This window comes from Triturus cristatus, chromosome 7, assembly GCF_964204655.1.
Source record: "Triturus cristatus chromosome 7, aTriCri1.1, whole genome shotgun sequence".
Classification (NCBI taxonomy): Eukaryota; Metazoa; Chordata; class Amphibia; order Caudata; family Salamandridae; genus Triturus; species Triturus cristatus.
Window position 1 is genome coordinate 1,642,522,890 of NC_140590.1, and position 25,193 is coordinate 1,642,548,082.

At 43.4% G+C, this 25,193-nt stretch overlaps 1 protein-coding gene across 1 annotated transcript in view; it reads left to right on the plus strand.

The window, feature by feature from the left end:
• LOC146812611 (peroxidasin homolog) overlaps positions 1 to 25,193 on the plus strand; it is a 211,116-nt gene that overhangs the window by 112,838 nt on the left and 73,085 nt on the right. The window contains exons 8-10 of the mRNA XM_085619678.1: positions 11,097 to 11,214; positions 17,941 to 18,110; positions 22,999 to 23,271. Of these exons, the coding sequence (XP_085475804.1) occupies positions 11,097 to 11,214; positions 17,941 to 18,110; positions 22,999 to 23,271 (561 nt within the window). The remainder of the gene's footprint in view (positions 1 to 11,096; positions 11,215 to 17,940; positions 18,111 to 22,998; positions 23,272 to 25,193) is intronic.

Below are 25,193 nucleotides of genomic sequence, written 5' to 3' on the forward strand. Positions count from 1 at the left end.
GCAGGGGTACTGCTGACAAAAACTTTCCGGATCCAGTCTGACGCCTGGGGATATTCTAAGGTAAGGAATCTATCACTAACTAATGTCTATTACAGATATATCGTTACACAAGTAAGTAACTTGTGCGATAGGGGATGTAAAGAATATCACATACTTTCAAGACGACCTATTCATTTATGGAAAGGATTGGCAAGAACATGATCATGCTCTGAAGTTGGTTTTGGATATCCTAAAAAGAAGAGCTTTGGCCATTAATGCCAGCAAATGCCACATTGGTACTAATGGGGTTGATTATTTGGGTCATCATATTGATTGCAATGGGGTGCGGACCAAAGAGAGCTTAGCAAGAGCAAATCAAGAGGCACCTAGTCCCCAAAATAAAGAGAAGCTACGCTCATTCTTGGGAAAGGCTGAATATTACATTGAATTAATTCCTAACTTTTCTGAAAAGACGTACTATGTGAAGTTTGTTGAAAAACAAAGTTGCCTACGTGGTGCGAGCGTTGTGAAAGCGAGTTTGAAAAATTGCAGGGTGAGATTGCCTTAGCTCCATGTCTTAAGCCATTTGATATCAAATGACCCATTATCATAAGAATGGATGCAAGAAATTACAGCTTTAAGAGGTGAACATAATTGTTCTGGAATTGAGAAACAAGCACTTGCGTGATAAGGGGAATCACGCACTTTAATAATAATAATAATAATAATCCACATTTGTAAAGCGCGAAAAATCACCTGCAAGGGTCTCTAGGCGCTGGGGGCCGTCGGGAAGATTAAGCAAGCTATTGCCCAGAGTCACATGGTGCTGGGCTAATCTGCCACCGGCACCAGGAATCAGACTATAAACCATTGGTTGATGTTTTTACAGCAAACGGTGCAGGTAAAGTCACTCTGTACATAGCACGTTGGTTGTTTAGGTTGCAAGAATATGCTTTCCATATGGAATATGTGCCAGGAATCAGGAATATAACTGTTGATTGCTTGTCATGCTTTCCTGTGACCGACAACCATCCCACAGATGATGAGGATGAATGGTTGATCGCCATTGTGGTTGATAGCACATGTAAGAAGACTAGATGAGAGAAACTAGAGCTGATGACAATATGTAGAAAGCAGGTCAGTATGTGAAAGAAGGGTGGCCCCATGAAAGATGTCTGGAGGAAAGGGTGAAACCTTATGTGTCTATTAAAGACAAATGGTTTTGACACGGGGGTACACTCAGAAGGGGAGAAGTGTTGGTGGTACCAGTGACGTTGAGAAGTCGCATTCTGGAATCCGCTCATGAAAGTCATATGGGAATGAGTGCCATGAAGAGAAGAGTAAGTCAAGATATTTGGTGGCCTAGAATTGGAAAGCAACGTGGAAGATTTGGTTAGATGTTGCATAAATTGTGCTTCGAGTGACAAATCGCAAAATGTTTTATTCTCCTCAAGTCATTGACAAAGCGGATGGACCCTGGAGAAAAATCCCACAGGATATGAGAGGTCCCTTTGCTACTTGAAGTTTTGGTATCACGTATGCTCTAAGGCTGTGGATTTGTTCTCACGATGGCCAGACGTCATGTTTGTGAAACATGTAGAGACTAGGAATGTTACTCATTTATTGGAAGAGATTTTTCTAAGGGAAGGTGTCACTACTGAAATAGTAATGGTTAATGGGGTATAGTGGTGTCTAAGGACATGGAAAAGTTTAAAAACAAACTTGGCGTCCAACATACTAAGACTTCGGTAGATTATCCTCAGGAAAATGCTGTCGTGGAAAGGTGGAATACAGTTCTAAAGGAAGGATTACAGTAGGTGCTTGGCGAATTAGGTGATTGGCGTGCAGTGGTAAAAATACTATTTATGGGCTTATGGAAAACTCTCAATAACAACGCAGATGGAACTTTGTATAAATAAATGAGAGGCAGGGAATTGTTTTCGGAGCTGAGGCTGGGCTAGATGTTGAAGTCTACATTTAGAATGAGTCAGAAAAAGATGCCAGAAATTGTACATCAATTTCGCAGAGGTGATTGGGTGAAAGTCAAAGTGGGACTTTTGTTAAAGAAAAGGGATGTCATAATTTTCCAGTCCTCTACAAAGAAGAGAGTAGGGTGTTTTGTGGTCAAAGTTTCAGATAGTAATGTGCAGAACATCGAGAAGGTTGCAATATTACCTGATTGTCTAGTAACTTCAGGTTGCAAGGAAGGGCAGACTGAGGGTGAAAAAAGGGTCCCGGTGTGATGTGGATGCTGCAATTGGTAACAAGACAAAGAGTACTAGACAATGTCCTGGATGGATGAGGGACTATGACCTCACATGAATGAAAGATTTTGATTTCTTTTGAAAATGTGGGACCCAGTTATTTACGTGACGTCTCATTACATGCTGGGTGAATGTAAAATATCAATGTAGTGCAACCACTGAAACGCTGTGCTTCGTCCATAACTTAGCAACTGATAGATGCCGACATATCTCAACATGCGTGTGCCCTTGGCCCAGTTTCCATGTCTCCTTGTCCTGATGTTTCCAAATTCCCTACCTCATAAGTGTCTCTCCATGAGTTAAATGGTGTGGGCTAAACTGGTATAAAATAGGGGCTAAAACAGATAGAAATGGAAGAATAATGGAAATTGGCCATGGTAAACAGAAGAGAAACGAACCCCACGTACCTTCTGCTCAGTTCTCACATTCACCCATTGTAAACACAGTATTACAAGGAACACATCATGTAACCTATTACTTTCCTTGTCTGGTGACAGAGATCACCTTATAGTAAAGTACTGGGAAAAGTAAAACATATTACTAAGCTTGGAAACAAATAATACAAATATTTGATGTTAAATATTAATGTAAATTAATGTTACATATTTATTTTCTATGTAGAATGAAATATGAATAAAATAAATGTACAGCACTATTAATTTAAATAATTTATACAGTAATTATTTTATTATGTTAAATTAAAATACTGTTTCTGAAGATTAAATTGAAAAAAACACTTGGGGGTCGATTCCGATCCTGGATTTTTTTTTCCCGTACGACTCGTATCCGTATTTTTTTACGTACGAATCGTACAAGTACCGTACAAATGGCAAAGTACGATTCGTACGTGGAAAATACATACGAATTGCCTCGGGAAAAGTCTACGAGACGTCCCCGGACAGTTTTACTTACAACTCGTAAAACTGAAGTCCGAGCGCGCAAGTACGATATGTACCGCCCGTCCGAAAACACAAGCGCATGGAAATGGCCCCGTACGGAGCGATCTTTGTATGACCCCTACCCCAAGTACACTTGTGCCCGGGGTACGAGTCGTACGGCCCCCCCAGCCTCCCACCCCTCCCGCGTACGTCCGCACCGTACCCCCCACCCCGTATGTACGGACCGTACCCCCCACCTGCGTATGTCTGCACCGTACCCCAGGCGTACCCCCCACCCGCGTATGTCCGCACGTACCCCAGGCGTACCCCCCACCCGCGTATGTCCGCACCGTACCCCAGGCGTACCCGATCCTCACGTATGTACGGACCGTACATACGCGAGGATTGGGGTACGTCTGGGGTACGGTGTGGACATATGCGGGTGGGGGGTACGCCTGGGGTACGGTCCGTACATACGGGGGTGGGGGGTACGGTCCGTACATATGCAATGTTGGGGTACGCACCGTACATGATGACACGTTTGATGTGGGTGATGGCGGGTACGTCGCGTAGCGGGCCCCCTTTTCCTCGTGCATCGCAGCGTACTTGGCTTGTCCGGCACTTTTTGACTCCCGTAAAAATATAGCCGTGCGGAGTGCTGTAGGTACGAATCGTACTTGCTGGTCCGTAAAACGCTGCCGGAATCCGTGCGGACGTCGCGTACACGCTGTACAGGATCGGAATTGTATGTATTTTTTAGCCGTACGGTGTTTTTTACGATTCGTACGGAAATGGTATTTCTGTACGAATCGTACTTGCTGGTTTGTACGGTGGAATTCCCGGGTACGAGTCGTACGGAGAAAACGCTCCGTACGACCATTTGTACCCGGGTTTTACAGGATCGGAATCGGCACCCTAATGTAAAAAAAAAAATTTTTTATTAAGGAATAATAATTATTAAAAGTAATATATAGAATCATTGAAAAGTAATTTAAATGGTTAATTAGAAAATAATGTTACAATAAATACAAAAATATTTCAAAGTTTTTAAAGATTAAACATATTTCTATTTTAACCAATTTAAATATTTTTTATTTAATTTAACAACATTTTCAATGGGGTTTATTTTCAATCCCTATCTCCTATATTTTCCAATGTAGGGTGTTGCGGTACCAGTGTTAGCCTTATGTGCTGCTGGACTTACTCCAGCTCTGAGTTGGAGTGCATTTATTGTTTTCGGTACGTTTTGGCTGTAGAAACTTTAGAAGTGCAGTTAGTGAATCGCAATGCGCTTACACATTTGTGAGTGGGTGCATGTCTCTCCATAAACCCCTCCCTAACTCTCCTTAAACTCATCCTTATTCCTCCCTAAACTTCTCCCATTTAGGAGCGATTACGATGCCGTAGGAAACAGCTCCGACCTTCGGTCTGAGCCATTCCTACCGCATCATAATCATCAGTTTGGATTCATTTTCGACCAACCCATTTGGATGGAGTCGGTCGGAAATTAATCCAAACTTGATTCCCAAATGGCTTCCGACGGGCTCAGAGACCCCGTCAGCCATTCAGAAACCCTCCTGTAATCCCAAGGGCGGCTTTTTCTGCCCGAGGAATTGCAATGTCGGATTCCGACAGCCTTTCTGTGCCGGCCTTTCTGACATAGAAAGGCTGTCAGAAGTCGACTTTGGGGACCCCCAGCAGGGCCCCCATTGGTGCATGGCCTCCAGATGGCGGCCAAGGGGGCACCTATGGTGCCCCCCTGTTGATCTCTGCACCCCGTGGCAGGCACCTTAATGTGCCTGCCAAGGGGTGTAGGGATGAACTGCACCTCTTCACTTTACACTATTCCGGTCGGAATGCATGCTCTCATTGTAAAGAATAGGCGTGCAACCGAACAGGGTTCGGTTCCATATAATTGCTGGGTTGGGACCGCCGACAGGAAGTCGGTTGGTCCCAGTACCCAAGCGATGTTGGACGTACTCAGGTCCGTCCGACATCGTAATCAGGCCCTTTGTAGTAAACATACCCCTTCTCCTGCCACTTCCCTTGGTCCCTCCCACATTTACTACTTAGGGCCTCATTACGATGTCAGTCGGAAAGCATTCCGACCCGACTGAACCGGTCTTGGAATGGTTTCAGACCGAATCAGATTCGGGGGAGTCCGACCGACTGATTACGATGGTTCAGAACATCGTTTGGTCAGACTCTCATTGACTTCAATGAGAGCCTGTGTCCCGACCGAATACACAGGCTCCCATTGAAGAAAGGGGTGGGTGGGGAAAATCGTGCACCGTGCATGGTCTGAAACAGTTGACCCATGGGTACCCCCATGGGCCCCATCCGGAATGCCCTGGGTGAAGGGGGGCCTGCAAGGGGCCGCCAAAGTCAGATTCCGACAGGTGATCCGTGTCGAAACAACCGATTCAGAAAGGATGTCCGAATCTGACATCGTAATACGTTGGTCGGAAACGCGGTCCACAGACCTGTACGAGTCGGCTCCGAGCAACTCGGTTTCACTGAATGCCATTTGGAACCAAGTCAGAAAGTCTGAACACTTTCCGACTATCGTAATCAGTCGGTCGGAAGGCTTTCCGAATCGGACGGAAAGACGGGCTCCGAATCGGATTCAGCTGACTCGAATGCTATCCGGAGCCTTTCCGATCGACATCATAATCAGCCCCTAAGTAGTAAACTTGTGTGGATCTCTCAATAGAAAAGGTAGGAGAGATTGAGATTTACACTCCTAGGTTTGTGAATTGCACTTTCATACATACTACAAAATGCTGTTTGTGAATTGGGCCCAGATTGTTCAATTAGCATCATTTCATTTTATTAATAGAAACAGCATAAATTGATAAACAACACCCTTCCATGAAATGTAAAATGTTACCTTTATTCTGGCATGCAGTCATTATCACTGGTCACTTCTAGGTATTATGTTCTTTCATTTCAATTCACTTATATTTTTATATTTTTCCCTTCAAATTTGGCTCACTGTTACCTTTTTAAGCAAGGTTCTTTTTTTTTTTTTTTTTTTTAATGATGTGCTATTTATACACCTGGCTTTATTTCTTTATAATGTAACTGATTATATGCTTAACTAATATGAAATTACAGCCCTTGAAGAAGTCCTGCAAATGAAACAGATGTTCGCTGTTTCATTCTACTTGTTCCAATGAGGCTAACCAAAATAAATGATAAGAACTTGCACTCATCTATAAACACTTTACTTAGAAGGACAATCTTCTTGTTTAGAAGAAGACTCCTGTTGGCTGTTGAGGCATTACGGAAAGGGCAGAGGGTGAAAAATACTGATTGTTAAAAGGGCTCTCTAAGCTCAATTTACTTAGTGTTCTAGCTGCTCCCTTCATGGCTCCTAAGACAGGAAACAGCACGAGCTTTGCACAGGGTACCAAAGACAGATCAGGGGGTTGCAGCTGTAAGCCCAAACCATCCTTAAGGGACACCTTAACTTTTCCTTTGCCGGCTTCTCCAAAGGAACAGGTGCATCCCTTTCCAGCGCTGCCTAATATGGGCGAACACAGGATGCAGCCGTATATGCCATCAACAGATGCTAAATGACTTATCCCCTAGTTCTGATGTTCTTGGGGGACCCTGTCACAAGCACTGTAACATTTTGGGGAGGCTTTTAGAATGGATTAGTATCTATTAGAGGAGCTCCCCTCTTGAAGACACTTTTGAAATGAGGAGGATCCAGCCAGATTCCAGATCCAGGCAGATCCCGGATCCAGCCAGATCGGCTATGTGCTCAGAACAGCAAAATGGGAGTAGCTATCAACGGTGCAGCAGGTGTAGTTGCACTAGGGCGCAGGACAGGGAGCGGTCCTTTGCACCCCACTTATAAATGTTTTTTAGTCCCCACCAAATTCCCATGCCTACATCAGGGCCTACAGTACCCTTGCCACGACTCTGAGCACCAACCTGCAGAGGGTGAGAGAGGTTTCTTATTTTCACTACCATCAGGGTCCAGGCACTCCTTTTGTTACAGTCTCTTCCTGGCAGGAGCTACCTGGAGACTAACACCTTGATGCCAGGGAACAAAGGGGTACACATGCACTTTAAGAATGTCAGAATGTATCTATTTATGGGTCATTATACCAATAACCATTAATATAACACCTACTAATAAGTCTTACTATTACCCAAAGAAACACTTATTAGCAACTTCAGCATGATGAAAAATGGAGAGAAAAAAAGAGTACAGTTCCAAACATATGCCTTTCAGTTTTAGTGCAGCTCCTTGATGCAAATGTATAATTAAGTAAACTATATTATAACTTTTAGCCTGTGAGTGAAGCAATGAAATCAACAAAAGCAATAACCCACTAAGATCAGCTATCTATATGAGATACACATTTGCGACTTGCAGGTTACGTGCTGTGCTATATCGCGGGCACATTAACCCTATATTCTAGTTTATGATGAGTCAAACCTGCGATTTGACTACACATGGATAACTACAGAACGTGCATTACATTAATCATTAAAGTTATCTCAATGCTATTATCGCCTTTGACCTCAATGATCTACGCAGCTGGTGCCTTAACCCCATAAAATATTTTAAAATGTAGCCAGATTGTGACTAATGTAAACCAGAACAGATGTACTATCACATTTGTAATTTTTGCCGATTTCTTTGGGGCATGTTTTTTAAAAATTACATATAAAAGTTGACTAACTGTGCTGTCCGTTGTTTGTGTCTTTGCCCCCGCGACTCCAGCGCATTTCCGCTGCTACCATTTGGCCCCCCAATTTGTGGGATCTTATTTAAATTATTCATGTTTACAGCAGCATCTGAAGGTGCACAGAAGCTTCTATGGGCCATTGCTGATTTGTTAATCTACCAAACTGTGTGCATAGACTGCACACTCGCAGCGCTCACGCATAAGCAGAGGCTGAGATTATTCACACACATGCGCAATGTATGTATTTTCTTATGCAAACAGTGTAAGTTAAGTGAACTGCTGCATAGTGGGCCCTCCAGCTGACCTATGTCCATTTCATGTTTCAGTTTGTTTTTACTTTGATTTAACTTGAACTAGATGCAGAAAATTGAGTCACTGGTGGGTCTGCGTGCTAGTACCGCGTACCAATAGTACTGTATCCATGAACAAGTGCCCCAAGATGGTAGGACTACACGCTTCGAGCCGTGAGCGTCCATTTAAGAAATGAGTGCATTGAGAGTCTTGTAATAGGGTTCTCTGGATTACACCATTGCAACCGTTCAAACCTAGGGCCCATTTATAGAAAGTTCCTCTGGGGTGCAGCGGGAGGGTGCACCCACTTTTGAGCGCTAGGGAAACAGTGAGATTGCAGAAGGAGCCTCAGATGTTTGTGAGGGCCTTTCTGTAAGATAGATCTTGCTGGAGCTAAATGTGTGCCATACCCATCCTAATGTGGCATTATCTCAAATGCATTGGGGCCTCGCCTATGCAAATAAGGGAATCCTTTACGCCTGTGTCATATTACAGATGTGGGCGCAGAGGCAAAGAGGCTGCAAGGAGGCACACTGATATAGAGCTATCACACAGTCAGTATGCCCCCCAAAAGCGTCTCTTGGAAAGGGGGAAGGGATACAATTGAACTGTCAGATGCCCTCCTTAACGGGTACAGTCACTCACTGCACCCACATATAGAGGGATATCAGTTCCACTTTCAAACGCAGCCCATTTTGCTGCCTGCACAGTGAGTGGCAGATCAGTGGTTTTTAACAACTGGCTCACCTCTCATGAATGTGCTGCCCCAGTGCAGAAGCGTATTCCCGGCTGCTCTGGGGACACCACATGTACTATAACATTGTCTCAGTCTGCACAGCTTGCGCCAGGTCAAAGGTGTGCCATGGACAGTGCTCCCTCTATCTAACACGAGCCACAGGTGCCTTTTTGGCAAGGATCAGTCAGATATTTACAGCAGTGCGCAGTCACCACTGGGTAAGCATGTCCCTTCACCTCAACTTTTGTATATAGCCAACTCCACAATATTCTTGAAATACTTAACATTATTTATAACCCTGTGTGATCCATAATACATAGTCATTGATTAGGGGTGCCTTTATACAGTTGTGAAGTGGCAAGTGTGCTAGGACTTATAGGGGGAGATTTACTAAGATTTTACGCTGTGTTTGCATCACAAAAGTGACACAAATTGGTGCAAAATCTTTTTTTCCAATTTACTTTCCAGCTCTAAACTTGTTTAACACTGGAAATAATGTGAAAGTAATGCAAAGCAGCGCATAGCAGAGCTTTGTATTACTTATCGCCATGGGGGCTTACCATGGGTAGAGCATGGGTGTTCCCATGCAGCCACTCAAGGTTTCCGACAATAAGCCCTATTTACTAAATAAAGTAGACAGGGTGTAGATTCAGAAAACTGCCTTTTTGAAGTAGGTGCAACGAAGGAGAAATGCTTTCATTTCTCCTTCCTTTTCCGACTTTGTACGTGTGCTGCACTTTACAGCACACATACATAGAGGGAAAAGGGTTAAAGTCAGTCTATGCAAAGTATTTTCTACTGAAAGGGTACCATTCCAGTACAAAACCTATGCTAGACTCATAGAGACACCATTGCACGATGGCGCAAAGGTGTCTCCGTTGGGCCCGGTAGCTGATTTCACCACCAGCAGTAGGTAGAGGAGAGTGCCATATTTCTGTAAATATGGGACTTTCCTACTCTCTCCTTTTCACGCAGTGCAGCATTTGTGGCTGCTGCACTGTGCTGCGTGAATAAGTGGTAAATCTGGCCCATAGTCCCATACATAAACTGGAAACGTCAAAACTACAAGCCCCATAACACTTGGTACTGCCGGCGATAAAACTAAGATACTTGCTAGTCTATTATGGCAAAGACAGTTTTAGTCTTCATGCTGGGCTAGACAGTGCGGTGCTAGCAAGGAAGGGAGCATCACCCTAAGGTTGGTCAAGCATAGGCAAATGTGCAAACGGATTTCAGTCTGGTATCACACCTTGAAAGATGTGTTAAACATCAGGTCACAGATGGATCCATTTTGCACTTTTTTTAATTGAAAAGGTCATTTATAGGAGCATATCATATTGAAATGTTCCTACCATTTGTCCCACAAAAACCACACATCATTTACAGCATGAGAAGTTTGTCTGCCCAAGACAACTTTTGTCAGCAGAGTGATGTATCTGGGTACCACAACACCAGCTGTATTGTAATCTACTTGATCTGTTTCTCTTGGGCATACTATGTTATATTCTCACTGGTGTTTCATGACAGTTAGGGATGCATAGAACTCATTGCACCAATTCCTCTGTTTTGGAAAGTATATATTTTTTGCACCAGACTATTATTACATTACTGTTTGCTTTTAAGATTCATTTTCAGATTATCCTAATGTATAAGGTACATTCAGCACTTCATGAAATGCAAGAAAGTAATACTTACTTAAATGACTGATGTTTCGGTTTCCTTGTGATGCAGACCACACCCAGTGTATACTTTTGGAGTGGTTTATACGCCTTTCATTGGTCCCAGAGTCCAGAGGAATGCAGAGAAGCCATTTTCTCTCCTGTAGATCTGTGCCAACCTCTGAGAAACCCACAGAGAGTCTGGCACCAATAGCTAGTTGTTTGCCTTTGTGCCAGGCTCTTGGACTTCACTTGAGAGGTGATTATAATGACTTGTGACTGATATTAGTTCATGGTTCTGGGACCGCGCTTGGCATGCGTCACCCATGACCTAGTTCTGCAGGCACATTTAGGGCTTTGAGACTCAGGCCTGGGGTTTGGTGCCAGTTTCCTGACTCTGACATCATTTTAAATCTGAGACCCCTGCCAGAGAAATGGTACAGCTTACCCTCCAGTGAGGTCTAGGCAGACTCTGGAACCCTTGCTTAGGCTCTGGCATCAATGGTACTTTTTACAACTGCGGAAACTGTTATGTGATTCTTCGCTTCTAAACTGCAAATGTGTTTTCTGTTTTGTTTTTTTAGAAAAACCACGCATTACTTTGGAGCCGCAAGATGTAGATGTTACAAAGGGAAACACAGTGTACTTCACTTGTCGCGCAGAGGGTAACCCAAAACCGGAGATCATCTGGTTACACAACAGGTAATTCATTCTGTCATTTTTAAAATGCAAAATGTTTGTGAGGCAGGACAGGAAGAAATAGTGACAGTGTACTAAAAAAAAACTCCCTCTAGCCTTAAGGACCCCTTAGCAAGTCTTAGAGGGCGATGATGTAGGTCTTTCAACAGAAAATATCAGAGAAATTGTACCAAGTAGGGTCAGAATCTCACCATTCAATTACAGCAGAAGGGCATCTCTCACTAAGATTATTATATTGTGGCATCATCTCTATGTGCTATGGATTACTCACAAAATAGGGAAATGGGCATCTGTAAGAGGATAATATCATAGCCAATGACAGGCTTTTTGTCCAAGAATGTAAAGATGTATTTTTCTACCAACCGGTATGTTGGGTCGTAGTATTTTTCTACTAACCGGTATGTTGGGTCTTAGTATTTTTCTACTAACCAGTATGTTGGGTCTTAGTATTTTTCTACTAACCTGTTTGCTTGGTCTTAGTATTTTTCTACTAACCAGTATGTTGGGTCTTAGTATTTTTCTACTAACCGGTATGTTGGGTCTTAGTATTTCTCTACTAACCGGTATGTTGGGTCTTAGTATTTTTCTACCAACCGGTATGTTGGGTCTTAGTATTTTTCTACTAACCAGTATGTTGGGTCTTATTATTTTTCTACTAACCAGTATGTTGTTCTACTAACCAGTACGTTGGGTCTTAGTATTTTTCTACTAACCGGTATGTTGGGTCTTAGTATTTTTCTACTAACCAGTATGTTGGGTCTTAGTATTTTTCTACTAACCGGAATGTTGGGTCTTAGTATTTCGTCCTAGTATTTGTCTGCTAACCAGTATGTTGAGTCTTGACTCTCCGGGGTAGCATGGATGGGCAGTTAAGGCTTAGTTCAAAGGAGGCGGGTAAAGTTGGCAGTAGATACGCCATAACATAGTTGTAGCAGTTTCAATAAGGACCGCCTATCCAGCCACTATTGTTACCTAGTTAAATGAACAGTACTGTAACAATACCTTAATATATATGCACAAAATAAAAGGTAAAACCTTACAGTAGTAGAAGTCAGACAATCCAATACACAATCAAAATATCAACAAAGAATAAAACAAGCAACGGTGTGTATCAAATTACAATAAGAATATATTTATCATTCTGATGGTTCTATTACTTTGTTGTTTGGAATCAAGTGTTAAGAAAGGAGCAGAGATCGCTATTCTCGCTCACAGGAATCAAAGCCCAATGTTGTCCTTGGGAGGGCAATCTGACTATCCATCGATCATCCTATAAAAAAATATGTTTGGCTCTGTAATGTTTGAGATTATCTCAGTGATCATAAAACACAGTTCACAATTTGTAGACTTCGATCCCCTTCCGTAAGAAACAATGTTATTCTATAGCTGGTGATCCGAATATCACATCTGCTTGCCAAATTCTCACATCTTTTATTATATGTGAAGTTTGCGATTACTACTTGATCAAGAATCCTAATATAGTTTTTAGGAAAATACAGTACAATGAATTCTATCTGTGGGACTTTCAACAAGGCATTAACTCAGTAATATAAATGTTTGCTGTGTTCATCTTCTAGACGTTTTTCCTGGTAAACCTGCTTTCTCACCTAGTTTAGGATTAGGGCTTCACTAAATATTTTATAGTAAAAATGATCCTCAAGATAAACAATCAATTTTCCCCCTATTGTCTAAGGCCACTGATATGCCCTGTACCTTTTACTTTACCTATCCTAAAAAGAAACACCATGACATACAATAATAAAGATTTAATTGTTTGGCAAAACAGTACATTGTCAGTATGTGCGTGGAATAATTAGGGCCGATCTCGGTTACATCAATAGTATGGTGCTGCCTATGTAACTCATTTTTGAAAGTGGTTAAACATGCAGTTTTGGAGAACATATGCGGTAGTCCAGTAACAAATGGTGAAAAATGACCATGACTTTATCTCTTACTAGAAAACCCAATTCATATTTTCATTAAATCCTGAAAGTTTCATAAACAATACTACCTTTCATCCAAGACTAGGATAGGACTTTGGCCATCTGAAATCCTGCAACTCTCTATGCAACAACTTCAGTCTAAAGCCCAAAATATGTCTACAATGACTCACACAAACAGAAATGCAATAATAAAATCCTTATACCTTGCATCCTCGTCCATGGTCCTCCAGTCAATGCACACTTCCAATTCAAGGTACTTTACTCTTTCACAAATGACTATCTAGCTTGATAAATGGATCTTTAGGCAAAAAGCTAAATATGCACAGTTTGTCTTTGTTATGTTGAAATGTTTTGTTAAAATTATTTGTAGAGCGCACATACACCGGTCAGTGTCTTGTTGCTAAATATAGGAGTAGCCCGGGTCCTGGAAGATTATTCATATGCCTGGATAAAAAAACAGGTCTTAAGAAGTCTCCTGAATGTCAAAAAGTCTGTACAGGATCTGATATCAAGGGGAAGAGCGTTCCAGAAGTGAGGGGCCAACACCGCAATTCTGCCACCGCCTAGTCTCTTCAGTTTGTAGGATGGTTTGACCAGAAGGTTCATGTGAGCTGAGCGCAAATTGCAGGCAGGTCTATATCTCTGGATAAGGTTGGAAACAAATTTCGGACAGGGACCATGCAGCGTTTTAAAAATGAGACACCTAATTTTAAAAGCACAGTGTTGTGCTATGGTCAGCCAGTGTAGCTTCCTCATAAGGGGAGAAGCACTTTGCCATCTGGGCTAATGGATAATTAGTCTAGCTGCCTGATTTTGCACCAGTTGCAGTCTTTTGACTAGATATGACGGCAGACCGAAATAAAGTGAACTGGGGTAGTCAACGTGAGAAACTTCACTAAAGATCTAGCAAACCCTTCATATAGAATTTATTTGGGTGTAGTAATGAAAGTCAAATCTGGGCTTATATCTTAACTAAATTGTACAGCATTTTTTGCCTGCATTCAAAAATATTAAACATGAATTTTTCCTTGATTTCATTTTATGAACAACCCATCTATACTGCCAATTTCATTTTTCAAACCACTTGAAAAGGCTAAACCAGTTATCGCCAGTAGAACAAAGCAGTGTGAATTTCTACAAAATGTCTTTAATCTAGAAAATAAGAGGATTTGGAAATTGGCGACTCTGCTTGCACTTTGATCATATTTAAGGAAAGCACCTTCAATTAAATGTGTCCATCATTTCAACTAATCACAAAATTAGAAAGAAAAGTGTATTGGGAAATAGCATGAAATGGCTATTGACATGAACTGTGCCCTGAAATGTGATGTAAACCAGCAGATCACTTCATTCCAGGAAGTGCTGAAGAGTGATCTTTTAATTTCTTGATACATTGACTATGATCTGAATCTGGCCACCACTTACCAGAAGCTGTCAACCTTTGAAAGTTTTATTGAGGGTCCTCTCCACTGACAGTAAAGTGCTGGCTCCATATGAACATTCCATTGAGCTACACTGGACCGAAAAGAAAATTTGGAGCATAAAAGCAGCTAATTATCAAAGCCAACGTAATATTTCCCTAAATATTTAATTTATTTGCGCACATATGTGAATGTTGCATGAATGGATATAGTGTAAAGCTAGCCCTAAAGAAGCGTAGTATTGAATTCATTTATGTGATACCCATTCATATCCATGCACTTGCTTGTTGAATGTCTGAGGCTTTATATGAGCCTCCTTTTCAGAACAGTGCATGTTAACGAGCATTGGCAAAGCCACTAGGTCTGGTACTGCTGTCCAGCCTTTTGGCTTTGTCAATGCGTGTTTTGTTTTATCACAGTGAAGCTACCAGATCCAGTCATCAAACATACCAAGCATGAGCCCCAGAAAGCAACCTTATGCCTATGGCATGCAAGAATAGCATGACATAACATAACATAACACCTTCCAGAAAGCCTGAATGAGTTGACTGTAGTTTTGGAATTTCTTATTAGGAAAAGCAAGATTAAAAGAAAGTTAAAATATGTGCCAGTAGCGATATTCCCTAAAATGTTTATATATTACACGGCACAGCTCTGCCAGCCTTATATGACTTCCAGGCGATCTAATGGACAACCCCAAAATTCCACCCACCTCTGCATATTAAGGGCCCAGTTCACAAAGGTAAACTTAGACCTGAAGTCTAAATTTAGACTTGATGTCTAAGTTTGGACCTGAAGTCTAAGGGTCCAATTCACAAAGGTAAACTTAGACCTGATGTACAAGTTTAGAATTGAAGTCTAATTCCGTTTTTTCTCTCTGCCTTTTTTCTCTCTATTTAAATACATTTAAGAATGTACTTTTCATATATAATTAGGTTATTATATCCGATTGGGATTCGCTAGAGTATTATTATTATTCAATCTCTTATTGCAAAGTATTTTCTATATTTCCCTCTCTCCCTTCCTTCTTTTTCCCTTCCCTGTTTCCTATATAATCTTTAAAATGTAAACAGCTTTCTACTATATTTTATTGCCTATCTATATCTCATATGTTCATTATTAAGTTGTTGGCTTCCGGCCTATGTTTTATGTGTAACACTTACTTTATAAAGCTTGTTAAACTTAAAAAAAGAATTGAAGTCTAAGGTCCCAATTTGCAAAGGTAAACTCAGACTTCAGGTCTAGGTTTCCCTTCGTGAATTGGGACCTTAGTCCTTAAGGGTTTTCCTTGCAAAGGAAAAAGTAACATTGAAAATGGAGCCATTGGTGAGGATGGTTTGAATAGGACATTTACTGGAAGTTAGCTCACTTTATCAGATAAGCAAATCCTCTCCACTCACACAATCCTGAAAAATACAATCATAGCAATGTAGATCTATGAACTAGTGCTAAAATCGGTGTCCATGCATTGAGGGCCATATGTATCATTCCAAATTGTGATTGCAAACGCCGAAATTCGCAGAAAATTTGCGATTCCCTATTTTGCGATTGCATTTAAGGACCGCAAATTGTGAATCCTTAAATGCAATGTAAGAAGCACAGAAAAAGTGCAATTTGGCCTTAAGAAATCGCAAATTACCACCAACTTCAAGTTGGTGGTAATTTGCGATTTCTTTGAAAAAATGCACTTTTTTGCATTTTTCAAAGTGCCATGTGGCTCACATACATGCCTTTAGGGCATGTATGTGCACCACATTTGCACACATACATATTTCAGGGGTGCAACAGGGTGTCCATTTGACACCCTGGCACCCTTGAAATTGCATTCTCAATTTGCGATTCTCTAATTGTGAATCACAAATTGAGAATGTCTTCCCATTCATTCCTATGGGCCTCCTAGCCCATAGGAATGAATGGGAAGGAATTCCTTAATTGCAAATCTCTATTTGCGATTCGCAATTAAGGAATATGTAGGATTTGCAAATTATTTTGAAAATCCTACATACATCTCGTAAAAAAATAAAAAAAAGGACGAAGTGATATTTACCAAGCCACGCAAAATCACCTTGTTCTGCGTAGCTTAGTAAATCCAGAGTAATGTAAGGCAGCACAAATCACGGCCTTTCGTTACTCTGCATTGGGAAGACGTTCCATGAGTGGAGTGTGGGTGTTCCCACGCATTCACCCATGGATTTTGGCACATTCTCTGATTTACTAAGGATAGTAAACCTGGAAATGCGTCAAACTGCTATGTCATCCCCATAGAGGCGTAACAATTAGAAAGACATTTACTTATCCTCACTATTTCCTCTTTCTACGTGTGCTGCATTCTGCAGTACACGTAAAAAGAGGAAAATACATCTTGGGATTGTTTTCGTGCAGGAAGAGTACTCTCCTGCACAAAAACAATCCTGCTTGTAACGCAGAAACCCTTCCACCATGGGGCAAGGGTGCCTCCATTGGCACTAGGAAGCACTTAGCGCACCAGCACAGAGAGAGCGGGAATGATGCATATCCTAGTAAAAATGCTCTCTCCATTTGACGCAGCATAGTAAGTTGTCTTGCTGCGTTGAGCTGTCTCAAATGTTAGTATATCTGGGCCCTAGAGTGTAGGAGGAGTTGAGAGCAAATTTCACTCTCTCCTGTGCTTCTACTACCAACCACCACCAGGTGTCAACTGGTGGCCTTTGCACGTGCAAACAATGCCATTAGGAGTTATAAAGCCCGAAAAATTGGCACAACTCCAGGCTGCACCACTTATTCCCCATTTATTTATTTATTTATTTATTATAGTTTTCTAATAGCGCAAACAATACCCAGGGAAGGGAATCAGAGCACTTTACAAGGAAGCAGAGTAAGTAAAGAACATTTTTCAAAACAAAAGATCAAACAAATTCTCAAAATATTTCTAAACAAGGTTAGGTAGGTAGCAGCAATGAGCATGTAGCATTGTGAACAAGTTCGCGTCAGTCATTGAGGCGAAGGAGTCAATAAGGGGTTTGAGGAAACAAGTTCGAAGTCGTAGACTGGTTTAGTGCCTTGCGGATTTAAGGGAGGAATTTGCTCATCAGGAATGATTTTGCTTCCCTTTTGAATAGTGGTGTAGAGGAGATTTTTTTGATTCGCGGACGTAGCGAGTTCCATATTCTTGGTGCCGCTCCGGTGAACGCTCTGTCAGAAGTTTTTTTCTTGCTGAAACGAGAGGGTTTCCCATTTTTAGCCCCAATCTGTGAAGCGGTTGTAAAAACACTAGAAGGCTCAGTAGCGTGCTAGTGCAATGAAATTTGTTATTGCTTTGAGTATGCATATTTCACATATGTTGTTCATGACTCATTGAGACTCAGTGGCATATTTTGTGTTTCCAGTAACGAGATCGAAATGAGAGATCATGACCGCCTGCATCTCCTCGATGATGGAACCCTGCAGATCCAAGACACCCAGGAGTCCGACAAAGGAGTCTATCAGTGCATGGCCCGGAACATTGCCGGGGGTGTCCGAACCCAAGAGGTCCTGCTCCGTTACTTTGGGAGCCCTAGTGAGTGTTGGTCTTTGAAATGAGAGCTTCTCTGTCACTTTCAATTCATCTGCAGCCCTGAGGTCTAAGGTCTGCAAACCTCAGAGGCAGGAGGCTTCTCTGGCAATAAAGAGTCACCTGCAGCACCAGTGCCTAGGTCACTGTGTCTGCACACCTTGGAAGCAGGAAGCTTCTCTTTGGCTGTCTGTCAAGCCATCCCAATACCTGGGCAGTGGAGTTTAGCAAAATTGTGGGCCAGCCTGTGGAATGTAGCAAGTGGCTACTGAGGATCCATTATCTCACAGAAATGCATAGTCCTCAAACTCAATTGGGAGACCCTGAAGGATGAAGGTCCTGTGTGCTGCAGGGTTCTGCATTACACATCTGTGCCCTTCCTATTGCAGTGAATCTGGACCCGTCTGAGGGTGGTTCTGTATCACTAATAAATATCCTTCTCACCAAGGCTGAATGTAGTGTGTCTGCACAGCTCAGAAAGAAAGAGCTTTTCTAACACTTTTATACCATCTGGAGCCTGTGTCCTAGAGATACAGAACTTTTCTATCAAGAAACCTTTCCAGGGCAGTGGGTCTCATCAGCTCAGAGTCAGGGAGCATCTGTATCACTAGGAAACCATCCTCGGCATCATCTCCCAACGCAGTGCGTCTCCGCATCTCAGAGGCAGGCGGCCTCACTATCACTAACAAACCATCCACAGCATCACCTCCCAATACAGTGCGTCTCCACATCTCAGAGGCAGGGAGCTTCACTATCACTAACAAACCATCCACAGCATCACCTCCAAACGCAGTGTGTCTCCACATCTCAGAGGCAGGGAGCCTCACTATCACTAACAAACCATCCACAGCATCACATCCCAACGCAGTGCATCTCCACATCACAAAGGCAGACGGCTTCTCTATCACTAACAGACCTCTACAGCATCACCTCCCAACGCCGTGCGTCTCCACATCTCAGAGGCAGACGGCATCTCTATCACTAACAAACCATCCACAGCATCACCTCCCAATACAGTGTGTCTCCACATCTCAGAGGCAGGGAGCTTCACTATCACTAAGAAACCATCCACAGCATCACCTCCCAACGCAGTGTGTCTCCACATCTCAGAGGCAGGCGGCTTCACTATCACTAACAAACCATCCACAGCATCACCTCCCAACACAGTGCTTCTCCACATCTCAGAGGCAGTGAGCTTCACTATCACTAACAAACCATCCACAGCATCACCTCCCAATGCACTGTGTCTCCACATCTCAGGGGCAGGCGGCTTCTCTATCACTAACAAACAATACACAGCATCACCTCCCAACGCACTGCGTCACCACATCTCAGGGGGAGCCTGCTTGTCTATCACTAACAAACCATCCACAGCATCACCTTCCAACGCAGTGCGTCTCCACATCTCAGAGGCAGGCTGCTTGTCTATCACTAACAAACCATCCACAGCATCACCTCCCAACGCAGTGCGTCTCCGCATCTCAGAGGCAGGCGACTTCCCTATCACTAAGAAACCATCCACAGCATCACCTTCCAACGCAGTGCGTCTCCACATCTCAGGGGCAGGCGGTTTCCCTATCACTAACAAACAATACACAGCATCACCTCTCAATGCAGTGTGTCTCCGCATCTCAGAGGCAGGCTGCTTGTCTATCACTAACAAACCATCCACAGCATCACCTCCCAACGCAGTGCGTCTCCGCATCTCAGAGGCAGGCGACTTCCCTATCACTAAGTAACCATCCTCGGCATCACCTCCCAATGCAGTGTTTCTCCACATCTCAGAGGCAGGCTGCTTCTCTATCACTAACAAACAATACACAGCATCACCTCTCAATGCAGTGTGTCTCCACATCTCAGGGGCAGGGAGCTTTACTATCACTAACAAGCCATCCACAGCATCACCTCCCAACACAGTGCGTCTCCACATCTCAGAGGCAGGAAGCTCCACTATCACTAACAAACCATCCACAGCATCTCCTCCCAACACAGTGTGTCTCCACATCTCAGAGGCAGGCGGCTTCACTATCACTAACAAACCATCCACAGCATCACCTCCCAACGCAGTGTGTCTCCACATCTCAGAGGCAGGCGGCTTCACTATCACTAACAAACAATACACAGCATCACCTCTCAATGCAGTGTGTCTCTACATCTCAGGGGCAGGCAGCTTTTCTATCACTAACAAACAATACACAGCATCACCTCCCAACGCAGTGCGTCACCACATCTCAGGGGCAGGCTGCTTGTCTATCACTTACAAACCATCCACAGCATTACCTTCCAACGCAGTGCGTCTCCACATCTCAGAGGCAGGCTGCTTGTCTATCACTAACAAACCATCCACAGCATCACCTCCCAACGCAGTGAGTCTCCGCATCTCAGAGGCAGGCGACTTCCCTATCACTAAGAAACCATCCACAGCATCACCTTCCAATGCAGTGCGTCTCCACATCTCAGGGGCAGGCAGCTTCCCTATCACTAAGAAACCATCCACAGCATCACCCTCCAACGCAGTGCATCTCCACATCTCAGAAGCAGGCGGCTTCTCTATCACTAAGAATCCATCCTCGGCATCACCTTCCAATGCAGTGTGTCTCCACATCTCAGAGGCAGGCTGCTTCTCTATCACTAACAAACAATACACAGCATCACCTCTCCATGCAGTGTGTCTCCACATCTCAGAGGCAGGCTGCTTCTCTATCACTAACAAACAATACACAGCATCACCTCTCAATGCAGTGTGTCTCCACATCTCAGAGGCAGGCTGCTTGTCTATCACTAACAAACAATACACAGCATCACCTTCCAACGCAGTGCGTCTCCGCATCTCAGAGGCAGGTGGCTTCACTATCACTAACAAACCATCCACAGCATCATCTCCCAACGCAATGCGTCTCCACATCTCAGGGGCAGGCGGCTTCACTATCACTAACAAACCATCCACAGCATCACCTCCTAACGCAGTGTGTCTCCACATCTCAGGGGCAAGCAACTTCTCTATCACTAACAAACCTCTATAGCATCTCCTCCCAATGCAGTGCGTCTTCGCATCTCAGAGGCAGGCGTCTTCACTATCAGTAACAAACCTCTACAGCATCACCTCCCAACGCAGTGCGTCTCCACATCTCAGAGGCAGGCAGCTTCATTATCACTAACAAACCATCCACAGCATCACCTCCCAACGCAGTGTGTCTCCACATCTCAGGGGAAAGCAACTTCTCTATCACTAACAAACCTCTACAGCATCACCTCCTAATGCAGTGCGTCTCCACATCTCAGAGGCAGGTGGCTTCTCTATCACTAACAAACCTGTTCAGCATCACCTCCCAACGCAGTGCATCTCCGTAGCTCAGAGGCAGGCGTCTTCACTATCAGCAACAAACCATCCACAGCATCGCCTCCCAACGCAGTGCCTCCACATCTCAGGGACAGGGAGCTCCTCTATCACCTCTTCAGCATCACCTCCCAACGCAGTTTGTTTCCGCATCTTAAATGCAGGCTCCTTCACTATCACTAACAATCCATCCTCAGCATCATCTTCCAATGCAGTGCGTCTCCACATCTCAGAGGCAGGGAGCTTCACTATCACTAACAAGCCATCCACAGCATCACCTCCCAACACAGTGCGTCTCCACATCCCAGAGGCAGGGAGCTTCACTATCACTAACAAACCATCCACACGACCGAAATCCACACCTCATGGGTAGGGAGTTTGTCTGTCACTAGCAAAGCATCCAGTGCATCAGCTACTAATGCAGTGTTAGTACACCTCAGAGAAAGGGAGCGTCTCTGTCATCAGAAGGCCATTGCCAGCACCAGGGGTTATACCATGAACAGGTGTGCTCTCACAGCTCAGAGCTGAGTGTCTTTTTTAGCATTTGTTTAAATCAAATCCATTTACCTGAGAAGGTCTCTGAGTTAGTGTATGAAGGGAAGCAGACTTGAATCATAAACAGGGAGCAGTCATCGCTTCTCATGGCTTCCAAACTTTGCTGTCTGCAGCTCATGCTTTGACTCAGAGAAATTTCCAGTTAAATGTTTCCACTTGAAACACAGCAAACACGTAGGTGCTCAGCTCTGGGCTTAGCCTGCGCCGCTGTTCATGATACAGTCCCAGAGCCTAATGCAGTGTGCCTGCACATCTAAAAAGAAGGCCTCAGTTTCAGGGAGGTTTTCTATCACTTACAAACCATGGCCAGTGATGGGACCACACATTTGAGGTGGGTAGCTTCTATATCAGTTACATATCATCCAGTGCTTAATTTGAGCCTGCTACATCTTGGAACTGTTTGGCTAATATGGAGACAAGCAAAACAACAGTTGTTTATTAATTCAATCTACCATAAAAATGGTTAAACACCTACCTTGCAAGCCCATCTTATAGCTTTGGGTCCTTGAATAGTCTGAATTGTCCACTTGGAGGAGTGTGATGCCCAGTAGTTGTGATGGTACTGCCATTGGCAGCATTGGTAGGGGCAATTAGCTGGTGCAAGGTGCAGTGGACTCCTGACCAGGGCCCAGCGCTTAATTTTTAACAAATTAGGCACTGTAGCGGCATCCACTACATCTAAAGCAGTAAGTCTGCACTCCATAGTGCTACAGTCTCTTTCCCTACTCTTTTTCTAAGTCCAGTGCAAGCACTGAGTCTCTACAACTTAGTTGTGTGTCAGATGTTATGCAGAGTTCGTAGGCAGCTCACTGACTCCTGCCCTTAGCTCGCGACTCTTACACCCTGTGATGCATATGCAGTCTTCAATAGTATCTGCATGTTTTCTTTTGTTTTCTTCTATTAACTTTGTGTTTCTATATGCCTCAGTGCCCTGTGGAGCTCCGAAGTCGTTGCAAGATGACATGTTAGTCCTGTACAACTGATGGTGTTCATTTTTTTCAGCAAAGCCCATCTTTGTGATTCAACCACAGAACACGGAAGTGCTTGTTGGGGAAAGCATCACATTGGAATGCGGGGTTTCGGGTCACCCACGCCCCCGCATTGTGTGGACCTCGGACACAGGCTCCCCACTCACTGACAATGCCCGCTTCACGTTCACTCCCTCCGGGGGATTGTACATACAGAATGTCACCTTCTCCGATCAAGCGCAGTACAACTGCAACGCCAGCAACAGCGAGGGCTCAATTCAGGCTTCGGCACACATCATCGTGCAAGGTAAAGTCAAAGCAGAGCAAATTCTATAGCCAAGTGCCTGGCTGAAACTCATCCCAGAAAACATGAGGGCTCGATTACGATGTTGGTAGGAGTTGCCTCTGACCAACTCCGTTGAAGTCTCGAGATCAACTGACCTCTGGATGGCGGTCTAGACTCCGCAATAACAATGCGACCGCACATGGTACGGTCACATACTCCCATTTCTCAATGCGAGCTTGTGCTGCAGCCGTAAACCGCCTGTAGCAGAAGCTCCCATTGAGAAATGGGAGAGTTGGTTAATCCCTGCATATTTTGTCGGGAACCTCAAAGTGGCTGCCACAAAGTGCAGGAAGAAAGGGGCCCTGCTAGGGGCCCCCAAACTCACTTTCTGACGGGCTTTCCATGTCGGCAAGCCTGGTATGGAAAGCCTGTCAGAAACCGAGCATCATAATCCCAACGGCGGAAACGCCATCCATTGGGATTATGTGCCAGTGTCCAACTGGCCGACGGGCTCCTAGACTCCATCGCAAGCCAGCTGGAACAACTGGCCGGTTTCAATTTCGACCACTTGCATTGTAATGCGGCAGTTGGAACTGAAACCTCGATAAGGCTCGGAAGCCTCCAACCTGCGGTGGGAGGCTTTCCTGGGGTCATCGTAATAAGGCCCAGAGTGTTTGGCTTGCATTTGGTTCAGGTTGGTTCCAACTAACATAATAAATGGCTGAGAAAAAGTGCAGCTTCAGAAATTACAGATGTTCACTTGTGCATAACAAGAAGAAATCTAGTGGCGTCCAGTACCACTTGCTAAGACACCCAGACCATGCACCTATTAGTATGTGGAGTTTCTGGGTGCCCAGGGACAATTGTGGAAATAACAGCAATAAAAAATGGTAGGATCTTTATATGAAGCAATAGCGCAACCGCATGGGACTTTTATCTCCAGGTTTGTGGTCCATCACCAGTGACTCTCCTCAGGCCATGTTCCTTAATGTCTTAAGACCATTCAATAAACGTATAATGAAATGGAAATATCCTGTACCAAGTGATGATAAATTGAGGATCGAAGCAATCACTGTAATAAGGAAGAATTAAATACATATGTCCAAAACCGTAGAAAGACTGGACACTAGCAAAGACCCATTCTTTTGACGTAGAGTGACATGTCATGGCGTACCAGGGAATGCAATCGGAGATTAGCACAATGCGGGGTAAGGGAAATGAAATATTGGTAATGATGTTATGAGCAACCAGCTTATAAACACAAACCTCATTGCTCAGCTGACAATGCTGCCCTAAACATGATGTGACAAGCGTAGCTAGAAAAAAACATTTTTGGCACAATGAATGGATTAAGAAAAGCCCCTTTATCAACCAAAGAGAACAGTAAGATAGAACATGACCCATAAAAACCATGAATGACGAAAGATGACCCTGACAGGTGTTAAAAAGTATACTTGGTTTGGAGATGCTAGTCACAAACTTGACACCATCCCAACTATAATGTTCATCTGTTTTAACCTTTGGTTTTAGAACCACTCAGCAATCATGGAAAATAAATCGCAAAGTCATATTTCTAATCATTGTCTGTGTCTAATGATTTTCCATCCAAATTGTGCTTATTGTGCAGATCCGGCCTCCAAAAAAAGGTTATTGGACCATAGAACAGGAATTTAATAATACAAAAAAAAACGTTTGTTAAATGTCTATTTATTCCACAAAACATTCTTAAATAAACAATCCAAAGGCTTTTAAACCTCCAATTTATTAGCCCCTGCATTATACTTCTTAACATTATAATGTGTTTTTTGAACTTCTATACAACTTTATAACAATTCATGATAAAAGTAAAAACAAATCCCAATTAGTTAGACCATTTTCAAAATGTTTAATACAAATTCCATGTTTCTAAATCTTTTAAATTTCATTTATAGGCAAGATTTTAA